The 24,772-nt window shown below is 38.5% G+C and overlaps 6 protein-coding genes across 9 annotated transcripts; 2 read left to right on the top strand and 4 right to left on the bottom strand.

The window, feature by feature from the left end:
- Window positions 1-283: 283 nt before the first annotated feature.
- Window positions 284-9,763, bottom strand: LOC139808189 (synaptic vesicle glycoprotein 2C). Of its 3 annotated transcripts, none has more exons than XM_071769902.1 (14): window positions 9,563-9,763; window positions 8,999-9,234; window positions 8,788-8,932; window positions 7,627-8,488; window positions 7,173-7,512; window positions 4,566-4,634; window positions 4,289-4,450; window positions 3,595-3,757; window positions 3,380-3,501; window positions 2,993-3,231; window positions 2,741-2,919; window positions 2,130-2,425; window positions 1,712-1,999; window positions 284-1,485 (listed from the first exon to the last, which is right to left on the bottom strand). In XM_071769902.1, the coding sequence occupies exons 5-14, from the start codon at window positions 7,207-7,209 to the stop codon at window positions 1,439-1,441; spliced, it is 1,602 nt and encodes a 533-aa protein (XP_071626003.1). In that variant the 5' UTR covers window positions 7,210-7,512; window positions 7,627-8,488; window positions 8,788-8,932; window positions 8,999-9,234; window positions 9,563-9,763; the 3' UTR covers window positions 284-1,438. The 3 variants fall into 3 exon arrangements, with proteins under 3 accessions (XP_071626003.1, XP_071626015.1, XP_071626005.1); XM_071769914.1 differs by having other exon boundaries at window positions 8,368-8,488; XM_071769904.1 differs by having other exon boundaries at window positions 7,173-8,488; window positions 8,999-9,247.
- A 123-nt stretch (window positions 9,764-9,886) lies between these two features.
- On the top strand, window positions 9,887-10,582 carry Nd-b8 (NADH dehydrogenase (ubiquinone) B8 subunit). The gene is made up of 3 exons (XM_071769965.1): window positions 9,887-10,069; window positions 10,162-10,268; window positions 10,416-10,582. The coding sequence occupies exons 1-3, from the start codon at window positions 9,987-9,989 to the stop codon at window positions 10,502-10,504; spliced, it is 279 nt and encodes a 92-aa protein (XP_071626066.1). The 5' UTR covers window positions 9,887-9,986; the 3' UTR covers window positions 10,505-10,582.
- On the bottom strand, window positions 10,495-12,688 carry LOC139808203 (pseudouridine-5'-phosphatase-like). Its single transcript, XM_071769927.1, has 5 exons — window positions 12,482-12,688; window positions 12,268-12,386; window positions 11,829-12,047; window positions 11,534-11,766; window positions 10,495-11,452 (listed from the first exon to the last, which is right to left on the bottom strand). Exons 2-5 carry the CDS (start codon window positions 12,320-12,322, stop codon window positions 11,273-11,275), a joined length of 687 nt encoding a protein of 228 aa, XP_071626028.1. The 5' UTR covers window positions 12,323-12,386; window positions 12,482-12,688; the 3' UTR covers window positions 10,495-11,272.
- A 184-nt stretch (window positions 12,689-12,872) lies between these two features.
- On the bottom strand, window positions 12,873-17,380 carry LOC139808181 (uncharacterized). 2 transcript variants are annotated; one of them, XM_071769889.1, is made up of 8 exons: window positions 16,689-17,380; window positions 15,504-16,044; window positions 15,086-15,353; window positions 14,797-14,994; window positions 14,551-14,718; window positions 14,278-14,470; window positions 13,951-14,208; window positions 12,873-13,569 (listed from the first exon to the last, which is right to left on the bottom strand). In XM_071769889.1, the coding sequence occupies exons 1-8, from the start codon at window positions 16,809-16,811 to the stop codon at window positions 13,324-13,326; spliced, it is 1,995 nt and encodes a 664-aa protein (XP_071625990.1). In that variant the 5' UTR covers window positions 16,812-17,380; the 3' UTR covers window positions 12,873-13,323. The 2 variants fall into 2 exon arrangements, with proteins under 2 accessions (XP_071625990.1, XP_071625981.1); XM_071769880.1 differs by having other exon boundaries at window positions 15,086-15,356; window positions 16,689-17,378.
- Window positions 17,381-17,907: 527 nt separating this feature from the next.
- On the top strand, window positions 17,908-23,190 carry LOC139808208 (L-selectin). Its single transcript, XM_071769941.1, has 5 exons — window positions 17,908-19,435; window positions 20,050-20,194; window positions 21,813-21,992; window positions 22,073-22,238; window positions 22,607-23,190. Exons 2-5 carry the CDS (start codon window positions 20,083-20,085, stop codon window positions 22,806-22,808), a joined length of 660 nt encoding a protein of 219 aa, XP_071626042.1. The 5' UTR covers window positions 17,908-19,435; window positions 20,050-20,082; the 3' UTR covers window positions 22,809-23,190.
- A 226-nt stretch (window positions 23,191-23,416) lies between these two features.
- LOC139808215 (peptidyl-prolyl cis-trans isomerase NIMA-interacting 4) lies at window positions 23,417-24,766 on the bottom strand. Its single transcript, XM_071769953.1, has 3 exons — window positions 24,482-24,766; window positions 23,756-23,875; window positions 23,417-23,659 (listed from the first exon to the last, which is right to left on the bottom strand). The coding sequence occupies exons 1-3, from the start codon at window positions 24,584-24,586 to the stop codon at window positions 23,501-23,503; spliced, it is 384 nt and encodes a 127-aa protein (XP_071626054.1). The 5' UTR covers window positions 24,587-24,766; the 3' UTR covers window positions 23,417-23,500.
- Window positions 24,767-24,772: the final 6 nt, after the last annotated feature.

The raw sequence follows: 24,772 nt of genomic DNA, 5'->3' as shown, positions 1-24,772 counted from the left end.
AATCTCGTTTAAGAGAGCATGATTTGCATTAACGGACACATAACAATGTTAAAATATAAACGTTCGTATTTCTCGAGATTCTTGTCGTTCGTCACTTTTGAGAGCTAATAGTAATCTTTCCGCTAAACGGTGCCCGACCCGACGACGGCACTTGTCGCTATTGTTTTCTCGTTGACTAGCAGTGTAATATAGAACGTATTAAAATCATACGTTTTTTTATAAAAGTGAGAGTTTATTAGTTAATTTGTTAAATTAGTAAAGGGAATAAAATAAAGTCTTTTATTAAAAATTTAAAATGTTTTAATTGTTTAGACATTAAGTTTAGACATTAGTTAGACAGAATCAATCAATATTCTCACAGCTTCGAACGCATTAATATTGTTCTATTTGCAACGACGATTAACGTTGTTTTCTTCGAAGATTTTCTGACGGATTAAGTCGACGGGATAAATCGATCGCTGTCTATAGTAAAGTTCAGTTGATGCTAGAGCAAGCCCTGGGGAAGGAGAAACGGTCCCTAAGCGAATGATAAAATTCCTTTCCAAGTTATATTAACGACGTTAGTACATTTAAAAATATCAAATTATTTCAATACATTTTTTATTTCCTTCGTTTTTCTTCATCTTCATCATCCTCTCGTTTTCGTTTCCTCGAATCCCTCAAATCAATATTCGATCCTCTTTCAATATATGTCAGTCCTCTATCTTCTTGTTCCCTTTCGTAATTAATTGCTACCATTAATTGCTACCATGCTATTTTTTAATTATTATTTTAGATTACAGTATTCTATTAATCTAATTATTTCCCTTTGTCATACAATTTTATTTCTAACATGTACATTATCGCGACGTAGAATCGCTCGTTACATCGGATGCCTCGTCGTGTGGCGTCCGTGACGTATTACATGCCACATGCATATGCAATACGAGTTAATAAATATTGGAACAGTTATTTACAAACGACCTGGTCGATAAGCGCACGATGTCAGATCGTAATAAAACGATATGGAATGTATCACCGATCAGTGAAATCAGATCGTCATTGACGAGCCGATATTAAGTTAACAATTAATAAAGGAAATGGTTTCGTCATTTAATTCCTAGTAACTATACAAACGAGTATCAAGAAAAAAAAATGTTACTTCTCGGAGTAAGTTACTTGGAAATAAGTCATTGAGCATCGTGTGATTTCACTGAACGTTTCGGTTATGAAAGGCACATAGATTTTTGTGCGAGAGCAAAGAAACCGAGAACTTGTCGATCAATGCTTACAATTATTATTTACAGATCGGTATAGTCACTCTCACACGTATTCTAAATCTAAACTGCATGAACCTCGCATCTGGTGAAAGAATAACACAAAAAACACTTCGTTCGACACTTCAGATTGTTCTCTTCTTACATTTAACACGTTGGTCTCTTCCTCGAGCGTCGACACTTCACTTCTTTTCTTTGCTCGGTATCAGGAAGCATAACATCGAGCCAACTGAAAACGATCAATTATTCATTTTTTTAATCTCTCCGCAGATTTTTTTCTTTTATTGAGCACCATTAAAATTCCTAAATTAACTTTATTCCGTTAGGTCCAAGTTTTAGAAAAGTTATTCGGTAAATTCCAGTAATAAAAAGATCAAGATGACTCTTCGGGCAATACAACATTGATTTTATTATATCGGTGCCATCAAAGTTTTTCGAGATTTCATTATACTCACTTATGGTGATACCGGTCACCAGGAATATCGGGATCTCGCAGCTGAGATCCAGCAGCATGCCGAACGCCAGATTACTCGTCATCGCGCCGAACCTTCCCAAGCACACCATCATGCACACCGCGGCGGCGGACACGTGCGTAGGGAAGACGTCGACCGCAACGCTGCTAATCACGAAATTCGCCGTGGCCGCCATTAGGGAGAATATGCACGCGGTTATAAGGATCTGCAGCGAGGATTTCACGAAGTACATACCGAGGCTGGCAACGCCAGCCACCAGCATCGTGGTCACTGGAGGAAAGAAGTACAAAATTTTATTTTTGTTAAAAAAAAAGATAAAGGAAAAAATTGGGATAATTTTAGACCCAATCGTATATTTAACGAGCTGCAGTATTATTAAAAAAATTGTCTCTGTTTTTACCTGGCATTGTTCGACGATCAACTCGATTTGCTAGATAGCCAGAAGCGACATTGCCCAACAGGCAAACGGCGTTGATCGTCAGAGAGTTAATGAACACCCGTTGATCTATGTGCGGCTTGCACTCCGTAGTGACTCCGTTCGTCAAAACGAGGAACGGCTTCTCCATAACAGTGCGATTTAACGTCTGCATGTCGTGTATCAACTCGCAGACTGTCACGGACGCATTCGGATGCGATTGGTGATAATTCTCGAAGCGATTGAACAATTCCGGTTGCCAGAGATTAAAAGCGTAGTACCTAAAAACAGTCGATGAAAAAGATAGAAAAATACTTTTTATATTAGCGACATGTATAAAATATATATTTTTTACTAAACAGTACTTTATTTATATTAACAGTTAAATTCTTAATTATATATAACATTGTAATAAAAATAAGGAAGAGAAATGTATGTTTAGTATATAGAAATTCTGTTTGCTAAAAAATTGTGCGAAATCGCACAATTCTCTTTTTAAATACTTTTTAAACAGAATATATATGTTAAAGTGAATATAGAATATTAAATTGAAGGTACGAGTCTTTCGAAAGCTAGAAAATTAAAGAAACACTTACCCGAACATATTGGTGAAATAAATCGTCCACAAGAGTAAAGCGTACTTGAAGAGTGGTGGCGATGCAATGGTGCGCAATTGCCACCAAATATTTTTCAGCAATTCCGTTAGCACATCCGACGAAGACGGTGCCTTGTCCTTCTCTATTTCGAACACGGCTTCGGAGAGAAGTTCCTTCACCTAGGTACGTCGCATTAATTAAGTGAATCTGACGATGTCATTTAAAGAATAAAAATTATTTTTCGGTACTTACCGGAAACTCGCTTTCATCGCGTCCGGTGTTCACCGCGTAGATCGTTCGAAGAATCGCGAGCGCCTCGTCAGTCTTGCCTTGCGACACCAGAAATTTCGGACTCTCCGGATACGTTAGAGTTATTGCAGCAATAGCGAAAATTGGCAGACTTAAAGAGCCAAGGAACAATCTCCAGGAATTGTACCGGATGCCGTAGAAATCGAAGGATATCGGCAACGGTATGATTATCCACGCTAAACCTGGATGAAACAATTCAATAAGTTAATATTGTGGTAGCCTACACGTCTTAGCGTTGTAGTACATTTGATTGTTTAGCTCATTCTCTAAAGAAGTAGTACAGTTCTGAGTTTCGTATTTATTGATAATGTAAAAAAAGGGAGTCATTACCAGGCAATATTAACCAAGCGAGAGTGAAGAAAAAGCCCAGGAAGCAGATGCTCTTCGCTCTGTATCTTTCCGCGTGAAACTCGCCGAGGTATGTGTACACCAAGGACCCGGGCCCGCCCATCCTAAAAAGAGCCCCAAAAAATCATATCGAAGACACGATTATAGCGACATTATAACACATTCGCCGTTTCATCACTTGTATATTGTATACTTACAAGAATCCGCTTATGACTCTGAACACTAGCAGCAGTTTGAAATTTGGCGCAAAACTCGCGATTAGTGTAACGATGCTGTCGGTGAAGAGATTTAGCAGCAGGATGTTTCTTCTTCCGTAAGCACCCGCGAAGATTCCCCAGAAAAGAGCGCTGAACACCGAACCTGAAACGGTCAAACATGCGCGAATTAGATATATCATTTTAATTAATCTATATTATTTTAAGAGAAATATATGCAAAAATTCAAGAGATGTGTCTTATAATGTTGAACATCAGCTCTCGCACAAAATTTAAATACCCGTAGATCGCTATATCTCGCAGTGCAGACAATAGCAAGAATTGAACGTTGCTATTGACAGAATTGTCACTCGATTTCACCGATTTAAATTATATTTTCTGATCAACTTTTATTGCGGCTACGCGGCGATAAGAAGCAGCGAGGTTTCATTCGCGCGAACGAAAGACGGCGGATTAATTTTAATTTTGTGTGCCGCGCGAGTGGGCCGCCGCCAGAAAAACTCGCCCGCGTAGTCAATGCTTAATTCGTCGTTAAGATAAAGAGACTTTAACGGCGATCGAGGCAAGTTTTGAGAATAGGAATTTAAAAATGTGTAATTGCATCGAAAGCACTTGAATGTAAGTGCACGAGTTTAGAAAGTGCTCTGTGATTTAGACGTGTGTCTCGAAATTTTACCTATGAGAAAGGCGACGTTCAACAGTCCTTTTTCTTCAGATCTCATATTCAGATCGCATTCGGCTGACGGCAGGATATACGCGTTTGCTCCATACTGGCAGCCGACGCAGATGAACATTATGCCGCAAACCAGCAGGAAGGTGTATTGATACCTTCCATTTCCTAGGAACAATTGCAGCAAAATTTAATTTTAATAGCAATTATTCTGTAATATATATTTCCAACATTATTTAGTTATGTATTATTATTTAACGATTACACAACAAGAACGACTCACCACATATCTCCATGGCCTTTTCAAAGTCCATGGTACCTTCCTTGACCCCATGATCCTTGGTCTCCTTTTCTAAAAGGCAAAAAAATTCCCCTGAATTCATACGTCAAGAAACATTCTCCAACACGATACTTGTGTAACGATAAAACGTCTGAAGGTGCATTCTCTTCGCATAAGACCTGAGATATCTGCGGTACGCTCCGTGAACACGTATTCGGGCTGTATCGCGTTGTTCACGTACGCGGGGAGCATTCGCGTGAGAATTCGTGCAAGATTCGAGGAGAAAATAGATTGTTTTATAAACAGGCGTACATCCATTCGAGAATATCCCTTTGCGTCCCGTTTCTTTGATAAAGCGGCAAAATTTTCAGAGATATGTCACGCCTGTGTGCACGCACAAACTGATTACGCATGCTTAAAATGTTCCTTCGTCTTCGTAAAAAAAAAAAAAAAAAATTGTGAAATTAAAACAATGCGTAACGCGTTTCGTAACGACGTGATATATTTAGCTGTTAATTCTCCGTGATAAAAGTGCGTTTTCGGTACGCGATCTTGGAGGAAACACAAAGGTATTAAAGGATCAATTTTGTTTATAATTGTACGATAATCTGTAATTTTCGAAAATTTATGCACGATTGGCTGCAACGTGGTACGTAACGATAACGGCGGTTTCCTTTCGTTATTCAGTCACGTCTCCGCGAAAATGTATGCGGAGATATTAATTTGAAATAGAGGGAGAAGAGATAATAAGATTTGCGCGGACTAACAGGATTACGGCGGCTTGCTTCCGACTTTTGCTAATTGCCCCGGCGATACCGATGATAATCATTAAATATGCATGGCATGACCTGATTAAGTCTTTCTGAATTGCGTCAAGAGCGACACTTCGATATCGTAATCACGGGGGTGAGACGTGCTGCGTAATATTAAAAATATGTCGAACGAGTTTGTCAATTCGTGTCGGGAAAGGTACGTTAATATCGCGAACGCGGGAGAGACACGTGACTGTTAAACGTGCAGCGGACAAGTTTATTAAATCCCGCCGAATTGTATACGTATTTCATCAAGAGCACTTAAACGCCGCGAACACGAGAGAGATGCGCCGTGTCATTGCTCAAACATCTCCAAGTTCGTTCAAGAGAGCTTCGTGGTTTGTTGTCGTAAAATTTTAATTGACAATTTGCGTAGATAAACGTTAGAGCAAATTTTCGCACAATATTCTTCCGGTATATCGTTCTAATGATTCTTGCATTTGCTCAAGATCTCGGGATGTCTTTGGATAAAGACGTGAAAAAATGTGTAACGACTTTAAGCCAAGTTATTGTGGGATTCGCCTCTTTATTTCGTCATCCGTATTTGTTGAAATAAAACCACGCGCAATATCGTGTTTGCCGCGTGCGAGGAGCGTTATTTTCCGATTGTTTGATGCAAACGCGCGAACGATACGTTGACGGCGCGTTGACGTAAGAGCGCTTTTGTGGACCGCGCCTTTCTGCTCCGTTCTCACAATTCGTTGATTATCTTGCAAATATAGAATGCAAATTGGTCTGTGCGAAATTGTTTTTTTTTTTTATTAAATTTTCAAGACCAGCGTTCGTAGGTTTGTTGTAGAGTATGTTGCCCATCATACCATTGAGATGCACAATACAATACAAATGTTACATTCAATTGTGCGAATTGTTTCGCTATTGCGCTCGCAATTGGTGTAACGGCGAGGGCAATTTGTCGCCGAACCATGTGAATCTTCAATTGTGAGAACTATTTTTAAAGTCAAACTGTTTTAATAATTAACGCTTTTCTCTCGAAAACTTACACCTGTAAATCTACAATGCCGATTGCACTTATCGCTCCAGGAGAGGAAAAATGCAAACGTAAAAGCGACAATGATTACGACGTGAACGTGGAGTATTTTGAAACAAGCTCTTGACAAACGTTATAAATATACAAATGTACAAATGTACAAATATACAAATATACAAATAATAAACGGTTATAATGTTACTAATTAATCTGTCAATTGTTCATGGAGTATGCTTAATACGAGATTAAATGTGTCAAGAGTTCGATCGATGATAAAAAAAAAAAGCTGAAAAGCTGCAAAGCTGCAAAATTGAAAAGCGACTTTTTGCTGAAAATAATATCCAAGTTTTTTAAATATTTACTCTCCTGCTTGCGTGGAAAAGCAAGCCGAAAACTTGGCGCCAGGCAGAAGCGACAAAGCAGAAAGGCAAACGGTATTATCGGAGCAATTTTAAACAACCAGACTCAAATCGGTTGGCGATACCCGGACACATCTTATGAATTCGTGCCAAATGAGAAAACAGACGGAAGATAGGTCTCAACCCTGTCCCATCCCTCGCATTGAAGTCTCACGGGATCTCGGTGAAACATCTCAAGTTTAATCTCAATTCTAAGATTAGTCGAAAATCTCTTTATAGTTTTAAGGAAAAATGTTTTTTTTTAATTTTTGATTTTAAAACATTATCAATTTTCAGTAAATTTAGAGCGCATAACGTTCATCTCGATTACAATGCAAATCTCTCGATTGTATTACTTCTTAGACATTGATCGATGAATGCCGCTGAAAATATATTGAATTACGAGACTGACCTATTGAGAGGGAGACGGTGGAGATGCGGCTGGCCATGATGCGGCGCCCTGAAAAATTTCCAGGACCAGAAGCAGCTAACAGGCAGGCACCAAGTCTATTCGGTCGCGAGGAAGCCTAATCTGCGACTGTCGATCGTGGGTGGTACAGAGACGCCGTGCCGGTGGCCTCCCTTAGACCGTCGCTCGTCGACGACGATGGATCGACACATCGATCGGTGCCGTCGTCGCGGCGCTTTAAATATTACGTTACGCGATCGCGCGATCCGAAAATCCTTCCCCACTTTGCCGCGCCGATCGCACAATTGGGAATCGCCGGCCCCGTTAGTCCACGTGAATGCACCTGCGTCACAGTGATAATTAAGTATCTATTATAAATGTCTCGTAAGCGCGTAATGCGACATGTGTGACTCAACTCCCGTATATTGTTATTAAATTTGTAAGAATCCAAATTTACACTGTATCTATTTATTTATCATCATCTTTTTCTATTAACGTACGGATGTAATTTTTTCTTCGCGATTGACGTTTGCAAGGATCAATCCCCGGAAACTCTTTGATTTCTTTTGTGAGGACATTTACAACGTATGTACATTAAGTGGACCGCCGTAAAAACATGATTAAAATGAAATTTATGTAGAATGCAACAAAGGCTTTCTTCTTATTTTGGTATCGAATTTCAAAGTTAAATACAATTTTTTATTATTTTGTATTAAATTATTTTTGAAACAAAAAAGATGATTTGCTCAAATCAGATTGGAATAGATAAGAAAGTGGGACAATGTTTTCACGTTAACAGTTAAAACACTCGATTGCGAGTCGATGTACTATCGTTCCCTTGAATTTCATAGCTCTTTTCACGCGTCATTAACTCGAATCTAAATGAATTATCGATCTAAATAAAGTTCCTAAAAAGATACACCTGTTCACGTGGCACGTAGCAACAAAGAATTAAGATATGCGTGGCAACAAAACAGCCACTTTTGGCAGGACGGACGATAGATTTGTTTAATTGACTCGTTATCCCAGTTTGCCATCGCGTCGGAAAGCTGTTGGAGAACTTGTCAGGCGGAAAAGTCAATCCGCGCGTGATCGGTCGGACAATATTTACTTTAATTGCAGACGAATATAACTACTCTTCAATGGCCATCAACGGCGAACATTTTATAAATAACCGTGCTCGCGATCAAGATCTCACACTCAGAGCGCGGTGCGGTCAGCGTTTTTCTTCCACGAGCGCGCTCCTCGCCTCCTAAACTTCCAAAGGGATGCCATAGCGAGTCTCATTATTGACCGCTGGAACGCTCCGTCAAATGGACCTAATAACGATTAAACATCGCGCTTTAGACTCCTCGGAATATTTGTAGAATTTAGCATTTTCATAAGAATTCGCATTCGATCTCTTCCGTGAAAAATCGTACGAACATAAATTACGCATGTATTGAATAAATACTTGATAAATATTTCCGTTTTCGATACATATTTATATATTATTTAGAAGTGACAAAGTTCATTAATAGGTTTCGGATTAAATTCATGCTAATATATTTAGACCTTAAAAACGGAAGATCGAAAAAAGAATTGAACGGTTATTTAGGATTATTTCAAATATACATACCTTATTTATTTCCGTTAAATAATGTCAAATATAGATTGGCTGATGAAACAATTGTTTTTGTTTGTCACAAGTTCTTTGCTCATAAGCTGAAGTGAATTTCTTAATTGCGTGAAAAGAGACTTCCTTGCGTCATCGATGCCTTCACCTGCGATTAAGAAAAAAATGTGTTATTTCTGGAGGTCTCCGAATATCTTATTACGGATAACGTTACCTATCCTATCCTCAAGCATATCGTAGACTCGCAACAACGAGAAGGTGTGTACGCACACGTTATACACACGGTATAGGTGCCAGTCGGGGCGACGCGAGCAATTATAAGAATGTTTGCCGTGGGTGCGGTTCTTCTTTCATTAAGGGGACCAGAAACCCTTGAAGAGCGAAAAATTGACGTATGTCCGTTGACCTGAGAATTAGGACCGGATCGATATCCAGTTCAATTGCCGTTATCTATAATAATCGTCTATATACATTATAATTGTAATAGATATATTAATTCTACTTTTTTTTTTAAGCAGAGTAAAAAAATCGAAACTTTAACTCAAGCGAGTAAAAGTGCAAGAGTGCGCGAATCAAACGAGGAAAAAAAATATCAATGCAATGAGTACGTATAGAAAACAAGATAAAAGAGAGACAGAGAATGTATAAAATGCTACATAAGTATTTTGAACGAACAAAATAGGTATAAAATAAAATAGTTCAACAAATTAATGTAAAACAAAAGTCGATATAATTCTAAAAGGATTTTTAAACTTTTACTTAACGTGGCATCTCTTACTTGATAATCTCTTACTGATATATTGTGTTCATTTTTCAGAATTTTAATTTCCGCAAAGCGAAGTATCAATGGTCAGTAAAGTTGCCTCCTGCAAATTAAAAATTTAACTCTCTTAAAAATTTCGGGAAAATATAGTAAATGATTAAAAAACGGCAGTAATTTTTGAAATTACAGTTATAAACCATATATTCTATTTTTATCCTTTTAAATGTATTTTCTATTTTATCAACATATCGATCAAGTTAAAATTGGAAAATCTGTTACGAGGTTCCGGAGGACAAAAGCGGATTCAGGTGGCGACTACATGAATCCAATGACATAACAACGGGGATTCTAACTTAACCTGATCAAAACACAAAATTTTACAGGCTTAGAATTGTGATGAGAGCGATCCGTATTTTTCCAAGTTTTTAACGATTGGAAGATGGCTTCTGTGAAATTTGGAAAACACCTGAAAGAGCTGAGGATCCTTCTCTGCCAAACGTCCAAATCTAGTCAAGGCGTTAGGTAAAGAAATCGTAGAGACGACGTAGACGACGTTCCATCTGCGATCCGAATTTATTTACAGTCTCGTCAACTTTTGTGTGTGCACCTTGCAGAGATTTCATCGAGCAGCAATATGTATCGTTGAAGAAAAATAATCCGAGGTTTCCCGTTTTGATCAGGGAATGCTCGTCGATCGAACCGAAACTGTACGCGCGTTACGGTACGTATAAAACATCGTCACTTTATCCCCATCGATATCAGATGGTTTTTACAAATCGCTCGCTTTTCATTCTCCTCTTCGTCCCAACGCAAGTGTCATCATTCACTTAATTCTCATAAATTCGTCTAAACGACGTCGACTTTGCAGAATTCGGCGTAGAACGTAGCGTGCCTCTGTCGAACCTGAAATCCGAAGAGATACTTGGGAGGATTAAAGAGTTGGCGTCTCAAAAATAGATATACTTTATTATATTAATAAGTATGTGTATCATAATATGTATAGTGTTTTAATAAAATAGCTGTGCATCAATTGAATGAACGGTGATTGAAGATCGCATTGTCGGGAATCCATTGAATCTTGTCTGATCAATGAAATTTTTTTTCATGCATATAAATGTGTGCTGTACGAAGATATATGGGTTATAAACTTGTAACTTTTGATTATAAAAATTGTTGACAAGAAAAATGCACAAAGTTGCCATTTTCTTGCAAAAAATATTTACTTTTTTTCCATAATTTTTATATATTAAGAATATTTGCTTTACACTTTAACTTAAAATAAAAGTGTAATTGTTGTGTAAAAAAAAGGAACATCAGAGGATAAGTTCCGACATCGAAACTTAAGGCCCAATAGGTAAATCAATAAACGTAGATATATCGATGACTGGAACTTCATACGCTTCATACCATTAATAAATATATGCTGCAGAGATCTCTTGTATGCGATATGTGCCAACTGTATGATGTAAGTTTTCGGTTTCAGGCAGTGATAACTCTCCTATGTTGTATGTGAAAATATACATCTCCAGAACATAAGTTGTGTCATCTTTTCTTTTTTTCTTTTTTCAAAATTTACCTATTTACATCAGTCAGTACTTCGCCAGTGGGAAAACCTGCCTGCAGGCTTCTGTTTCTTTTTCGCCGACAATTATCTGCTTTATCTATACGATAAATTGAATCTAATACGTCTAATACTCTCTTTCGCAAATTAAGGCATGTGCAGTTTTATGCTACAAATGGCGGTAGTCCAAAATCCTCCGGCTTGAAATCTTCCAAACTGTTTAAGACTAGGGTAGCGTTTTTGAAGACGTCTTCGGGAAGCTGAGGATCCGGCACCATTACCACTTGCATCTTAGCGGCAATACCAGCCTGCACACCGTTCGGCGAATCTTCGAAGACTAGGCACTATATACAGGCAGACAAATACAGCTTAAATTGACTTGAAAAATATATGTATAAAATTATGCATCGGAACGTATGACAAACCTTTGAAGGATCGGGATTATCAGGGAAACGTTTCGCGGCAATCAAAAATATATCCGGATGTGGTTTCCCTTTGACGACCTCTGGATCGGAACCACCATACACCTTGTGATCGAACAGGTCAAATAGATGTTTCCACTTCTGGGTTTTTAAATCGCTGCTGTCCTCACTCGAACTTGTAGCCAGTGCGATAGGTATATTATGTTTTTTAAGATGCTGCAGCAACTTCTCCGCACCTGTGTGCGAGTAAAATCGATCAGGATACGGTGCTAAATCATTATTATCTCTTAAAACTTACCCGGCATAAGATCGCATCCAGGAAACACTTCTTGATATATAGGAGCGAGCTTGTCTTCAAACGTTTGCACCGTAATCGGCAGCTGTAACATATCTATTATTTTTTGTAGGGCCTCGGCGCTTTTAAAACCCATGATCTTTGCTTTGTGCTCCCAGCTGTATGTTTTTCCATATTCCTGAGTGACGCAATTGTATGCCATTGTATACAGAGATTCCGTATCTATAAAATACAGAGAAACTAATATTAATTATCTTCCTGTTTACGAAAAAAATATTTCTGTAAAGATCTTAATGTCACCGCCAAAAGGAATTAATGTAATTTGAAAAATGTATCATCACGTTGCAGAGCGGCAAAGTGACATAATAAATGAAATTTTAATTAATACAAAAATCAATCATAGAAAATCATTCGCGAGAGTCCCGAGGGAGAGGGTCTTTACCTAGTAACAAACCGTCCATGTCGAAAATGCAATGAGTGACATTATGAAAACCCATTCTATAAGCAGCTGTCGATTATCTTAGGTTATCCAAGGTTATCCGCCGGAGTTTCCGTAAGAATCTGTATTTCAAAAAGTACAGGAATTATTTTATTATTCGACAAAAATAACAGTTTATCCGTGTGAAAATGCGTTATCAATGACACGTTTCACTAACGTTTCCGTTCCGTAATAAGACAGCTAGTCACCGCTAATGCTTGTGCAACCAGATTTCGTATAGATACGGTATTGAGCGATACCCGATGCCCGATGTGAGATGTCCCCCCTCTCCCTGACATTAGCCCCACGCGTGATCGCTTTAAACCTTTCGATGAAGAACCCTCCGCTGAATTAGTCATCGAACAAAGAGGAGCGCGTTTCGCGCCATTTACTCAACAATTATCTCGATAACTAATGAAAAATATTAATGTAAAATACTTGTATTATGTAATACATGGATTACATGAAACTTAGAGAAAAAAGATTACGGATATCATGAGAATGTAAAAGTTCGTAGTACACATGAATTGGAAGTACAATACATTTTTATTAGAAAAATTTTTACGAAATGCGTTCACGAAGTGTATTTGATAATAAATGTGGCTAAACAAGTATATATATGTATATATACACAATTCTTAACCTAATATAATCAATACTAATAATACAATAGAAAACGTATATAATCAGTTACTCTGTCTGTTTTTTATCCTATAGTATTCTATACAAAAGATTTATACTACTTACAGAATGCATTCACTATTTCCCATGTTTTCGTGCCAACCTCTCATCTGTTAGATTCCGCGAGAAAGGATTACATGCGAAATTATTTAAATTATTACTCAATTCAATTTTCATACATAATTTAAATTATTATTGATTTTTCCGTTTAATCTCGGATTTCTGGAAAAATTTATAAATTTTGTATTGATTTTAATGTTATTCGCATGCTATCCGATTTTCATCAATCGGCACAAATACATGATCGTCTTTATTCATGCTTAGTCTTAACGAACATTTTTATCTATGTTGAATTAAATCATTCTCCGTAACGTTAGAAATGCTATAAAAGTTATACGGCAAGTTTGTTGGCAAAATGTTCTGTAATGCTGTATTAAAATACGTGTTTGTTAAAGTACGGTCTCTGAATACCGTTTCTTGAACAGTACTATTAACGTCCGTTTGGAAGGTCTGAATGGTAGTTGTCGGAATAGTTTGAATGACTATCGGTTGTGATGCTGAGGCATGAGGAACTGCTTGTATTACCTGTAAAAACACAGCATTAAAGTAATCCTTTACGTTAGTCGGATGTATACAATTGATCTAAACAAGATTCGTGTTTTCTCATATATTTCAATTCAGTCTGGATCATCTTGATTGCAAGCTATGTTTTAATTTATTATTTTTCCCAATTTTAATTATTATCAATGTCTACATATAAAGTGCAGTATTGAATAACTCAATGCTAAAACAGTTGTCTATCAAGCAAAAGATGTTCGATTTCAGTAGACCCTATTCTGTAACTATTAATGACAACGTCGTTAAGAATCGTTAATGAAAGCAGTTAATGAAAGTTTGGAAATTTTAACCCAGAGCTGTGATGCAAAGAAACAAGCAGCACTTAGCAAATAAAAAATGTATATTTACTTGTACTGTCGTTGATTCTGTCTGAGGTATAGAAAGTGGATCCTCTCCAGCAGACTGCTGTTGTATCTGAGGTGACTGCGTTTGCTCTGTCGACTGTTGCTGTTGCAATTGTTGATTATTGGTCAAATGCTTAGTGTGAGAAGTGTTGATTCCGTGTCGACGTTTCATATGCTTGTTGTAATTTGGCCAATTCGTGAAGTGATGCTGACAATCCAAACAACTATACGGACGCTCTCCGGTGTGTTGTCGCCTGTGCGTCTACGATTGTGAAATGATTGTATTAAATTGATCCAAAGTGCGAGTTGGATCCCGCAAATGATGGCTTACAGTTAATATCCCTTTGAAACGGAAGCACTTCCCACAGAATTCACAGGTAAACGGCATCGCACCGGTATGAATTCTGTGATGTTCTCTCAAAGTTCCTTTCTCTCTGAAAGTTCGTCCACATACAGCACATTGATGTGGCTTGGCACCAGTATGCACCGTTTCATGTTTCTTCAATTGCAGGGGCGTTTTAAACCTACAATTTTATTATACTTTTATTTCGGGGCGATCAGAACCAAGAAAGAAAAAAAATATATATTTTTAGTTTTTACTTACGCCTTTGTACACTGAGAACAATTATATGGCTTATCTGGTGAATGAGTTAGGAAATGAGCCTCTAAATTCCCTTTCTGTATGAAGCTCTTGCCACACTGATCGCACGTGAAGTTTCTGACACCAGAATGAATACGTTTGTGTGTTACAAGATTCGGTTTTGTCGAAAAGCTAAAAAAAAAAAACGTATTTTCTGATTAATACAAAAATTTCTCTGAAATGTAATTAAAAAAAATATGTACTATTTACCTTTTATCACACTGATCGCATTGAAATTTATTCCTCATCGTCTCAGGCAAATGGCATCGATTATGAATACATAAAGCACTTTGCTGTCTGAAAGCTTTACCGCAAGTTTGGCACACAAATGGCCGTTCTTCGCTGTGAATGGTCTTGTGAGAGTCCAATACTTTTTTATGTACAAATGATTTTCCACAATCTTCACAGCTGAAAGTAAATTAAATTATTAACAAATATACATCAGATATCATACACAAAGATCTCGCAATATAGTAGCACAATAGCAAATGATTTTTACCTAAACTTCGCCTTATTCTTATGCCTCTTAACATGAGTGAGGAATCCATAGTACTTATCATAGACCTTACAACATTGCACACACATATACTTGGCTTGTTGATTATGCACCGTTTCATGATGCTCCTCTAATGCCTCCAGAGATGGTAATTTGTCATTGCAATCTGTGCATAACCAAGGATATCTGTCTAGACCTTCCGCCTTTTTTCTTCCATGCTTCGCTGCTTCCACCGTTCGTGTTTCTCTTATTTCTAAGTTTGATTCTGTCTCTACTTTAAAAATATATATTATATTAGATCTATGATAAACTATAGCCATCGATTATATGTATGCGTACATAATAATAATAATAATAATAATAATAATAAAAAACATGAAAAGCAAATTTTTTAAATTTTTTATAAATGAATCTATCTTACCTGGCATATAATTATCTACGATTTCAACGCTGTCTTCCAAAGTTGCATCAGGAACAGGATGTTCCTTAATGTCTATTTCAGAAGATATATGGAGCTCGGACTCCTCTTCCGTCTTTTGCATCTGGCCTTTTTTCTTCAACTTTTTCTTAGTTTGTTTAGGAGAGCTTTTCTTTATCTGCATCTTACACTTCTTCTGTTTTGCATTATCTTGCATTGCCTGAGTTTTGGTATTTTCGTTTTTCGTACATCCCTCGATGAAGTAAGAAGTATTTAAAATATTGACCGTCTCGTTGACGTAACTGCCAGGTAATTGGCACTGGACCATCTCCTCGTTGTTAACCTCGTTCTTTGGAAACTCTATCGTCTCCTCGACATAATCTATATTCGGCTCGATCGGTTGTGGCTCGGACTTTGGATTTGTCAGCAATTGTCTTAGAGATATTTGTGCTCGATTGGTCTTCTCAAAGAACTCGCTGCACTGGTTCAATGAATCACAGCAGTCAATACAAACCGTAAGTGGCAAGCCATCTGTCATGAGAACCTACACAATCAAAACAGTCATTGCAGATAAAAATATATCAGGAATAGATATACAAAGTAAGATAATTAAGCCTACAAGTAAGCTACTTTCTAACGTGTAAAAAATATAATTTTATTATTCCGATAAAAATTAATTTAAAATTTACCTCTGCAAGATTTATGTTAATTTCTTAATGTAACAAAAATATTGCATAAAATTAAAGTTTATCTCTAAACTAACATCTCTACCTTTTAAATTTCCAGAAGAGGCGATTTTTTTATTAAAGCACTAAATAAATAAATGTATTTTAGAGAACCTAGATTCTTCAAATACACAAATGTAATGAAATAAAGGGAGCTTTCTCCAGCAAGAGACACAAATTGACACAAGTATCGTTTTAGCTTTGTTACTCAAAAAAGAAAGATGGAACGATGCTTGTGTCGACTTGTCACTTGCTGGAAAGCTCCCAAAGATACACAAGTGTACATCAACCCAAATATTTACATTGTTTCAAAGAATTTGAAACTCGATAACAGGTAGTTGTTAATCACGAAGTTAATATGTAAAATATTATGTCTTTTCTGTGTGTGGTTGAATGAAAGACACTCCGTTCTTCCCTAAATCAGGCAGACGGTTTTCACAGATTATCCGCGACGATTATATACCTGTATCTGCAGACACTTGGCGATCTTGGCCTCGATCGCGAGCTTCTGGCCCTCGGGATCGTAGATCCCGATGAGATTCTCCTTGGTCTCGGCGCACAACCGGCAGAGTTCCGGCTCCGTCATCGTCGTCGCTCGGTGAGCGAGGCGCGAGGCCGCGATCGTCGTCGTCGTACGCCGTCGTCGACGTCGCCCGTGGACGCATCGCGTTCACCCCCTAAGGCCGCGTGCCTCGCGCGCGGATCATCGCGTCGCGCCGCACGCGTGCGGAACGATACCGGGGACAACGCCGATCCGGATCGCAGCGGACATGTTGGGCCCACGGTCGAAGAAGCCGCGCGCTGAGGGCGACGAGAGAGGCGGCCGGAGTTGTTGCTCGCGAGACGCGCCGTTCAATCGACTCGCACGGCGAGTCTACCTCGTCCTCGTCCCCGCGCCAAGCGTGTCTGTGTACTCCCGACTCCGTTGCACCCCGTAGCGGCTCCACGAAAACATGCACCACTCGTTTTGGCGCACTCGGAGCGTTTGTTTGGGGTGAAAAAAAAAAACATCGGACTTCGGAGCGCGCACGGCGCGTGCCGGTATTGTTGGCGCCGGCGCTTCCCGGTGGTCGGTAACGTTGGGCGTGATCGTGCGAGATGCGAATGTCTCGAAAAATTAAAACATAGCCGTTCGAGAAATTGTAAAGATTTATTTGGGCGGAATGTCAATGAGATAAATTAAACGGCGCCCCGGGAAAGCTAATTAACCGATAATATTCATTAAATGAAGATTAATAATTCTTGGTAGAACGGGGATGAGATGCGAGTATTCATTTAAACGTAGAAATTATAGATGAACTCTGGCAGACGTATGTTTTTCTTTCTTTCTTTGTCCTTGTCCTTTTGTTTCAATTCCAACAAAAAAGTATATAATGCGATTTTTCTATTTTATTATTTTCGTTAAATCCATTTTGCTGGGACAAAGAGATTTGTCGAACGAGCGTTATCGGCGTGCCGCTTCTCCCTTTTACACGTTGATAGAAGTCACCTGAAGTCACCAGGTGTTACGACATCTGAGCGCGTCGAGACAAAGGAAAAATAAACGGTGTCAAGTCTTATTTAATAATAAAAGATGATATTGACCGACAATGAACGTACTTATTACAACATTCTTAAAGTTTAAATCTCAAGCAATTAAAAGAAAATAATTTATTTGTTTTTAATATTACAGCGTCTAATTTTGATCTGCTCAATTTCAACAGTAATATATTTTTATTCTGATTCTAAAAACTTGAACTTTTTCACAGTGGAAATTTGCAAACATTCGCATGAGGAAAAATTCTCAGGATCTACAAGGACGAGAGCGAGCGATACTTGGTGATCGACTCACGATCACGTTAGACCCGTAAAAAATGTCCGAACGAACCGCTTAATTAAAATTCAACGGGCGTGTTAGCGAAAGTTCGCGTTTTCTCGGAAAGTCATCGATATGTGTCCACGTGTCAAACGCAGTCAAACGGCCCCGTCCTGAGCAAACAGGCAAATATACGATCGCGCCGAACAAGCCGTTAATAATCCATTCCACATATTTGCGAGTATTGCGGAATGTACTTTTTTTTTTCCTTCTACCGAGAACTTTTGTCGCGGCGTTATTTCAATTTCCATGCTTTCGTGTACTCCCCTTTCACTCGGCATCGACAAACAGAGATTTTACTTTCCACTTTTCACAGAATCCGCGCAAAAGTATCGACCTTCGAAGATGAATTATTATTTCTTTAAAACCTGAAAACGCTTTATACGTTCCGGCAACAGATGTCCTCGAAATATTTTAGAAATTTACGTTACGTGTCTTTGAATTCTCTCTTGTGGAAGCCCTTTAAAATATAGTCCTTTGTCAGGCCAGAATGTACATGGAATTCCGTTTAAACGTAAAAACATTTCCGTTTCCAAAGTTTTCTAGAAAGTAACTGTGGTCATTGCGGGAATTGTGGACACGAGCTATAATAGGCTTGATTACAGCCCAGTTTAATCAGCTTCTCGCAAACAAGTGAAAATCGAAAGCGGGCACCCGAATGATCATGTTTCAGAAAATAATCGCGAAGAGCTCGAAAAACCATGTCAAATTCAAATTACGACGCTCGCAACGTTTCCACGGTTTTAATATTTCTTCGCGGCTGCAATAACTGTTCGATCCACTTCATTTTTCAGGGATACGTTCTAGGAACGAAATGTCATCGCGCGTACTCTCCGCTTTCATGTCCATCGATGGCGATCGTCGCCGCACATAGCAAACGGCGGGAAAGTTTTTTTTTTTCTCCTCTAACGCAAGGCTCTCTTAATCTTCCGTATTTTTCGGAGAAAAGGTGTATCGGGAATGAGTGATTTTTGAACATCACTCAGAGTACCGTCGGAAATAACGCGACGACTCCACGCCCGAGCATGACCCTCCTTGTAGGAGGGGAAGAGGGAGGGAGGGAGCGAGCGATCCACGAAACGTACGTCGAGGTCTTCGTGGTGGACGAGACCCGTCGCTCGTGGTTCGCCCGGTGGTAAAAGTACTGACACGATGTGTCCTCATTGTGTATATATAGGGGTGCCTGCCAAGAAGTCACTGCAGTTCTTCGTAGACCGTCTGCGGGATAATATCATAGTGTCCTGTTGACATCTCTTTCGTGAAGTTAAACGTAATCTTACAACCAATCACGGGTTCAGAAAGGAAATTAGATAAGATCGGAAAGAAAAATACTCGATTGCAGCTGATTGTATCAGGTAAGTTCAACGGATGATCTTATACGATTAAGATCACATTTTGAGAAGAGAAGTTAGATTACAACAAGGTTTCTATACATAAAACGTTAAATTTCAAATTAGGAGTTAATCCGCGATTAAAATAAAAAAAACATTACATTTTCTTGTATTTGATTCGCGTATAATTGTTCGTTTATATATTACTCGTTTATATATATGTATAAAATTATTGCGAATGGATCTGAACGGAATTATATTTTAACATTGTTTGCGACACACAAGCGCGTGACAAAGCAAGGAAAATAACTCGTAAATAAGATAAACGCTCTCACAATAATAATCGTTAGAAAAATAATATTTACTAACATAGTTGAAGTATATTATATCTAGAGAGTAAGGCTGGGCGTAAGGTACCACCCTATATAACATTGGAATCGTGGAACCGGTTTGAGAGTCGCTTCTTCACGAAAGTTCAGGCATTTAAATCTAATAGATAATGAAGAAAGCGTTAACGATCACGCTAAAAAAATATTAAATTTTTCTAATTAAAATAAATCTCGCTAACTATCATAATTGGTTACATAATATTAATTTATTTATTTATTTACATAATAGTAATTTCGTATTTTTTTTAGTGGCCATAGCGTAAAAAAAAAGAAAAAAGAAAAATGATAACCTTTGTGCTTCTTGCTGCTTTGGTGACGTTGTCCTCCGCCCAATTCCGTCCACTACCCGGCACTCGGCTTTTGGAATCGCCGAATCCAACACTTTGCGCGCAGAGTAAGTCTCATATTTATGTATCGTTACTTTTATCAAGATCTATCCAAGCAACAGTTTATATAAGAACATCCTAAAATTTTAAAATATCCCTAAAATTTTTATATTGTTTGAGAAGAAAAAGAAAAAAAAGAGAGAAAAGAAGAAAATAATAAAATTAGTCGTACAAAATTATTTTTTGATCATATCACTGTTTAAAAATTAAATATAATTAAAGGTAATTTGTAAAAATTAAAGGTAATTTAATGCCGTTATTATTCTCGACTGATGCAGGAAATTACTACTGCCATTATTAAACTTTATGCGACTAGATTGTGGTCGTGGAAATCGGTCACTTAGAATCTTCCTTTTGTTAAAATCTTCCGCTGAGATAAATAATATGTTCCCGCGGTGCTCGAAGATTCACGCCGGGAGAGAGTTCTTCCTGTTTCCCTCGTCTTCTTCATCATTTCCTTCGGCTATTTATCCAAGGGAACCTCGAATTAGAGAAAGTATTTTCAATATTTGTTGATTAAGGAGAGGCCGTGACCCGTGATCCCATGACGGGATTCTTTTCCTCCATCCGCATTATCTACTTCCTACTCCGCCTCGGCACGCTTCGAGGTCATTGTTTACCGTCGCTCTCGACTCCTTCGGCCATCCTCTTACATCCCGTCTATCGCAAATCCTCTTACATCGATATACCGTCACTAATTATACGTGATCGTTCAAGACTTACTTCTCGCGCATCTTCCTCGGTATTCACGCTCGTTATAGAAAGTGTGACGATGACACCGACGGCGCGGTGTAACTCGAACGCATTTGAATTGGAAATATCCTCGCGTATCCGTTGTAAGTAGTACGGAATGTCGGTTGGCACTTTCACGTTCATCGTTTTCGGTTGAGTCGAAGTGATGATAATGTATCACTGTTAGAACATTGTATCGCATATTATCTGATCTCAGATCTGAAATGGAAATGTCAGGAAAATCTTTTGAAGCTAAATAGTTTCCAGATTTTTCTGAGCTGTACTGTTGAGAGTATATAGATAAGAGTTATCAATCGAATTTTCCTGCTTTTAAGAATATTATCGAATGTACCCCAATACAAGATTGAATTTTCTTTAAAATATTAATTCTTGTTTTTTATCCCGAACTTTTTTGTCTCCACTAAAATAAGATGACTCTTTTTTTTTCATTTCATAAAAATCTAAATCTAGTAAAGAAATTGAATTCCAAAACAAAATTATCGATTGGAGCATTATCGACGAGCTTTTTGTTCTCAAAGCCGGAAAAATGTGTCACGCGCGGAACTGATAATCGATTATTCATTCATTAGGCGTAGCCCTGTCCACACGCGTTCCAGGACACACCTCATAGAAAACTTTCTTTTTCTTTATTTAGAAAGTGACGATGTAATCAGCATACTACGCGGGTGCCAATGTCTAGGTCGTGACTGTGGTCGCCGAGGTCGCAGTCACGACTGACACTAATTTCGCAACTTTCACTCCGGGAATGAGCGAGAGACCTCCGGGCTCTTCTTGAACATACCACATACCTCTCGCGTTCAAAGATATTAATGAAGATTATGGTCTATTGTCTGTTATCTATCTGATTCATCTTCTAATTACGATTTTTCGCAGGAACTATCCATCAACGATTCAAAGGAAAAGGCTATTACTTCTCGTGGGCCGATCCGAGGACAGCCGGGCAGGAGGTGGATTGGCTGTCAGCTAGAAACTTCTGCCGACAACGTTGTATGGACCTAATTTCGCTGGAGACCTCCATCGAGAACGAGTTCATCAAGAGCCGCATCGTTCAAGGTATGCATGATTCTGCAGATCGAGCCTGTATTTGTGAAAGCAAAAACAAAGGATGACGAAATGAAACGTTTCTCTTGTAGACAACGTGAAGTATATCTGGACCTCCGGTCGCCTCTGCGACTTCAAAGGCTGCGACCGGCCGGATCTGCAGCCCCTTCATATAAACGGCTGGTTCTGGACCGCCGAGTTGCAGAAGCTCGCGCCGACCAACGATCGTAGTCAAAATGACTGGTCCGAGAGCGGCGGGTAAGACTTGTCATTCAATGGTATTACAATGCACGTTCGCGGCGCACATAGGCCTGTAATTTTGTACGCGAATATAACACGTTCCCATTCGAACGCTTACATCAAGATATCAAAGCTGACAGAGTGTAAGTGTTACTTTCATTATTGAGACCAAGGATGTCGAACGGTTGTGATTAGATCTCTTTTTATCCGCTCATCGCGAATCCCTGTTATTATCTGCTCTGTAATCAATAATCTCTGCACGCACGCACGCACATTGTCAATAGTCAAGGTTCAAGTTCCACGAATATTTAATGACAGAAGCAACAGTGATGCGTGCATAGCACCTTGCAAGATTTTTTTCATTTTGGACAATACGTTTTGTTTAGCATCGGCAAGCCACAACCTGACAATCGCGAGGCCATACAGGGCGGCGCTCCCGAAAATTGCCTTGCGGTCCTCAATCAATTCTACAACGATGGAGTGAACTGGCACGACGTGGCGTGTCATCATAAGAAACCGTGGGTCTGCGAGGACAATGAGAATCTCCTGAAATATGTCCGCTTCACCAATCCCAATATCCGTGTGTAATAGAAGAAAAATTTTCAAGGACCGATAGCTTTACCGATTTGTTTGAACGGGCTTAAGCTCCTATAAAGTTACAACGAAAACGCATCTATGCGGCACGCCAGTGAACGCGACTGAATAGTATATAGAACATCTTATTTATTACTATTGTAATATTTAATACCTCCATACTCTCTCATTTGCCCGAGAAGCACGAATTATTTAATCGTGAGAAATTTTATGTTGCCTTCAGGAAATATCACTATTTATATTCCTAGATATAATCATAGATGGAAAATTATATTTAATAGATAGACTGCAGTTCAGGATTTGTAGGTTACTTTAGTTTACGAAAAGTTACATATATAATTATATTTTCCTAAAATAAAATATTACACTAATTATATATTCATTATTACTATATAGCAATATAGCAATAAATTCATGAATAATAAATAACTTGATTCGTTTATTATTAGAAAACATTATTTTACTTATTGCGCATCAATTTATGACACGTATCGTTATATTACCTATGCAAACCCTGATTTTCTTCACGTAAAAATGTAAGACATACAAAACGCGTTTATCTATAGTATAATAGATATCACAGATATCAAACAAATCATTACTTAAATGATATAATATATATTTACTCAATCGGATTGTATAACAAGTTTCACAAAAGTGTTAAAAAAGTTTGGGCAACTTTTCGACTACTTTTTACCTTCCACCATTATGATGTGATACCCGAACTTTGTTTTCACCGGTGGATCCGTGTAAACCGGAGACCCCAGGCTAGAAACTGGTAACGCAAAGGCAGCGTCTTGAAAGGGTCCTACCATGGAACCTCGCGTCATCCAACCGAGATCACCCTTAAAGATAACGAACAAAATGCAACATTTTAAACACGTTTACCTTCCCAATTGTTCATGTATCAAGAGAGAATATAAGTATATTCTTCACATTACCCCAGATCTGGCCTTGTCTTCACTGTACGTCGCCGCGACCTCGTTGAACTTCTGACCAGCCTTCAACTTCTCCAGCGCCTCCAGTATTTTCGACTGCTTCTCGCACAAGATATGTCTAACCTGTGGCCAGAAGAATAATCGTATAAAATCACACGATAGTCATCGAAAACAGTAGTCTATAGGCCTGTTCTTTTCAGCTAAACTTCTGCATGGTTCATCTTTCCTCTTTTTCTTTTCATGTTGGAAAGAAAAAGAGAAAAGATAAACCGTACAGGAAGTTCAGCTGAAAAAAGAACAGGCCTTATTTATATACAATTGTAGCTGGACCAATCAATTATTGAACAATGGATTACTGTCCATTTCTACCAATGTAGATTAACTTGTAATCTTTGTTTAACTTACTATTTATCATCTTAGAACTGGAAAAAGATAAAAATAAGTTAAATCGAGATTAAAGCTGTCCGCATTGACAGAAAATGACATACGTGTGACACGCACATTGCTCCCAGGATAAATTTAAAATGTATTGTAATGGCTCGTCAACAATAGCCGTAAAAGTATGCAGTAAGACGTGAGCAGTAAGCTATTGACCAACCACAGTTGATTATTCTTGAATTGTAAAAATCCCATTTATAGTCAATAGCTTACTGATGCTTACGTCTTACCGCATATAAGTACTCTTGCGGCTATTGTAGACGAGCGATAAGTGTCAAAAAGTGTAAATACCTTCACTGAGTTCCCTCCTTTCTTCTCCGCTTTCCCGCCGCCGCTCTCCTCCGAGGATTTGCTCTTGCTTCCTTTCGCGGCACCGGCGTTCTTCTTCGGCGGCATGATCTCACGTGTCGATCAGTGTTGATCTCCGATCTCCGGGTTAGGCCGGTTACGTCAATCCGAGCGCCGTCGACGGGGAGTAGAACGTGTGTTTGAGAACAACGGAGATTGATGGCTGTAGGTAATATTCCACGAACGGACAATCGGATATCAATAGCGACATAACCGATCGTCGAGTTTGTTGAG

The sequence above is a fragment of the Temnothorax longispinosus genome, chromosome 1, assembly GCF_030848805.1.
Source record: "Temnothorax longispinosus isolate EJ_2023e chromosome 1, Tlon_JGU_v1, whole genome shotgun sequence".
In the NCBI taxonomy this organism is placed as follows: domain Eukaryota; kingdom Metazoa; phylum Arthropoda; class Insecta; order Hymenoptera; family Formicidae; genus Temnothorax; species Temnothorax longispinosus.
Note: the sequence above shows the minus strand (reverse complement) of the source record. Positions and strands in the feature narration are given on the sequence as shown.

Excerpts from the sequence above, each read along its gene's own strand:
- LOC139808189 (XM_071769904.1), bottom strand. The coding sequence starts at position 7,209 with ATGGCCAGCCGCATCTCCACCGTCTCCCTCTCAATAG. Across the intron at positions 3,232-3,379 it reads CGCTTGGTTAATATTGCCTG|GTTTAGCGTGGATAATCATA; the intron begins GTAATGACTCCC and ends TGTTTCATCCAG. Across the intron at positions 1,486-1,711 it reads GGTGACCGGTATCACCATAA|TTGGCTCGATGTTATGCTTC; the intron begins GTGAGTATAATG and ends GATCGTTTTCAG.
- Nd-b8 (XM_071769965.1), top strand. The coding sequence starts at position 9,987 with ATGGCTTCTGTGAAATTTGGAAAACACCTGAAAGAGCTGAGGATCCTT. Across the intron at positions 10,070-10,161 it reads AAATCTAGTCAAGGCGTTAG|AGATTTCATCGAGCAGCAAT; the intron begins GTAAAGAAATCG and ends TGCACCTTGCAG. Across the intron at positions 10,269-10,415 it reads GAAACTGTACGCGCGTTACG|AATTCGGCGTAGAACGTAGC; the intron begins GTACGTATAAAA and ends TCGACTTTGCAG.
- LOC139808203 (XM_071769927.1), bottom strand. The coding sequence starts at position 12,322 with ATGGGTTTTCATAATGTCACTCATTGCATTTTCGACATGGACGGTTTG. Across the intron at positions 12,048-12,267 it reads CATGGACGGTTTGTTACTAG|ATACGGAATCTCTGTATACA; the intron begins GTAAAGACCCTC and ends TGTATTTTATAG. Across the intron at positions 11,453-11,533 it reads ATAATCCCGATCCTTCAAAG|TGCCTAGTCTTCGAAGATTC; the intron begins GTTTGTCATACG and ends GCCTGTATATAG.
- LOC139808181 (XM_071769880.1), bottom strand. The coding sequence starts at position 16,811 with ATGACGGAGCCGGAACTCTGCCGGTTGTGCGCCGAGACCAAGGAGAAT. Across the intron at positions 15,357-15,503 it reads CGTAGATAATTATATGCCAG|TAGAGACAGAATCAAACTTA; the intron begins GTAAGATAGATT and ends ATATTTTTAAAG. Across the intron at positions 13,570-13,950 it reads CAGAATCAACGACAGTACAA|GTAATACAAGCAGTTCCTCA; the intron begins GTAAATATACAT and ends GTGTTTTTACAG.
- LOC139808208 (XM_071769941.1), top strand. The coding sequence starts at position 20,083 with ATGATAACCTTTGTGCTTCTTGCTGCTTTGGTGACGTTGTCCTCCGCC. Across the intron at positions 20,195-21,812 it reads TCCAACACTTTGCGCGCAGA|GAACTATCCATCAACGATTC; the intron begins GTAAGTCTCATA and ends GATTTTTCGCAG. Across the intron at positions 21,993-22,072 it reads CAAGAGCCGCATCGTTCAAG|ACAACGTGAAGTATATCTGG; the intron begins GTATGCATGATT and ends TTTCTCTTGTAG.
- LOC139808215 (XM_071769953.1), bottom strand. The coding sequence starts at position 24,586 with ATGCCGCCGAAGAAGAACGCCGGTGCCGCGAAAGGAAGCAAGAGCAAA. Across the intron at positions 23,876-24,481 it reads AAGGAGGGAACTCAGTGAAG|GTTAGACATATCTTGTGCGA; the intron begins GTATTTACACTT and ends TTCTGGCCACAG. Across the intron at positions 23,660-23,755 it reads AAGACAAGGCCAGATCTGGG|GGTGATCTCGGTTGGATGAC; the intron begins GTAATGTGAAGA and ends GTTATCTTTAAG.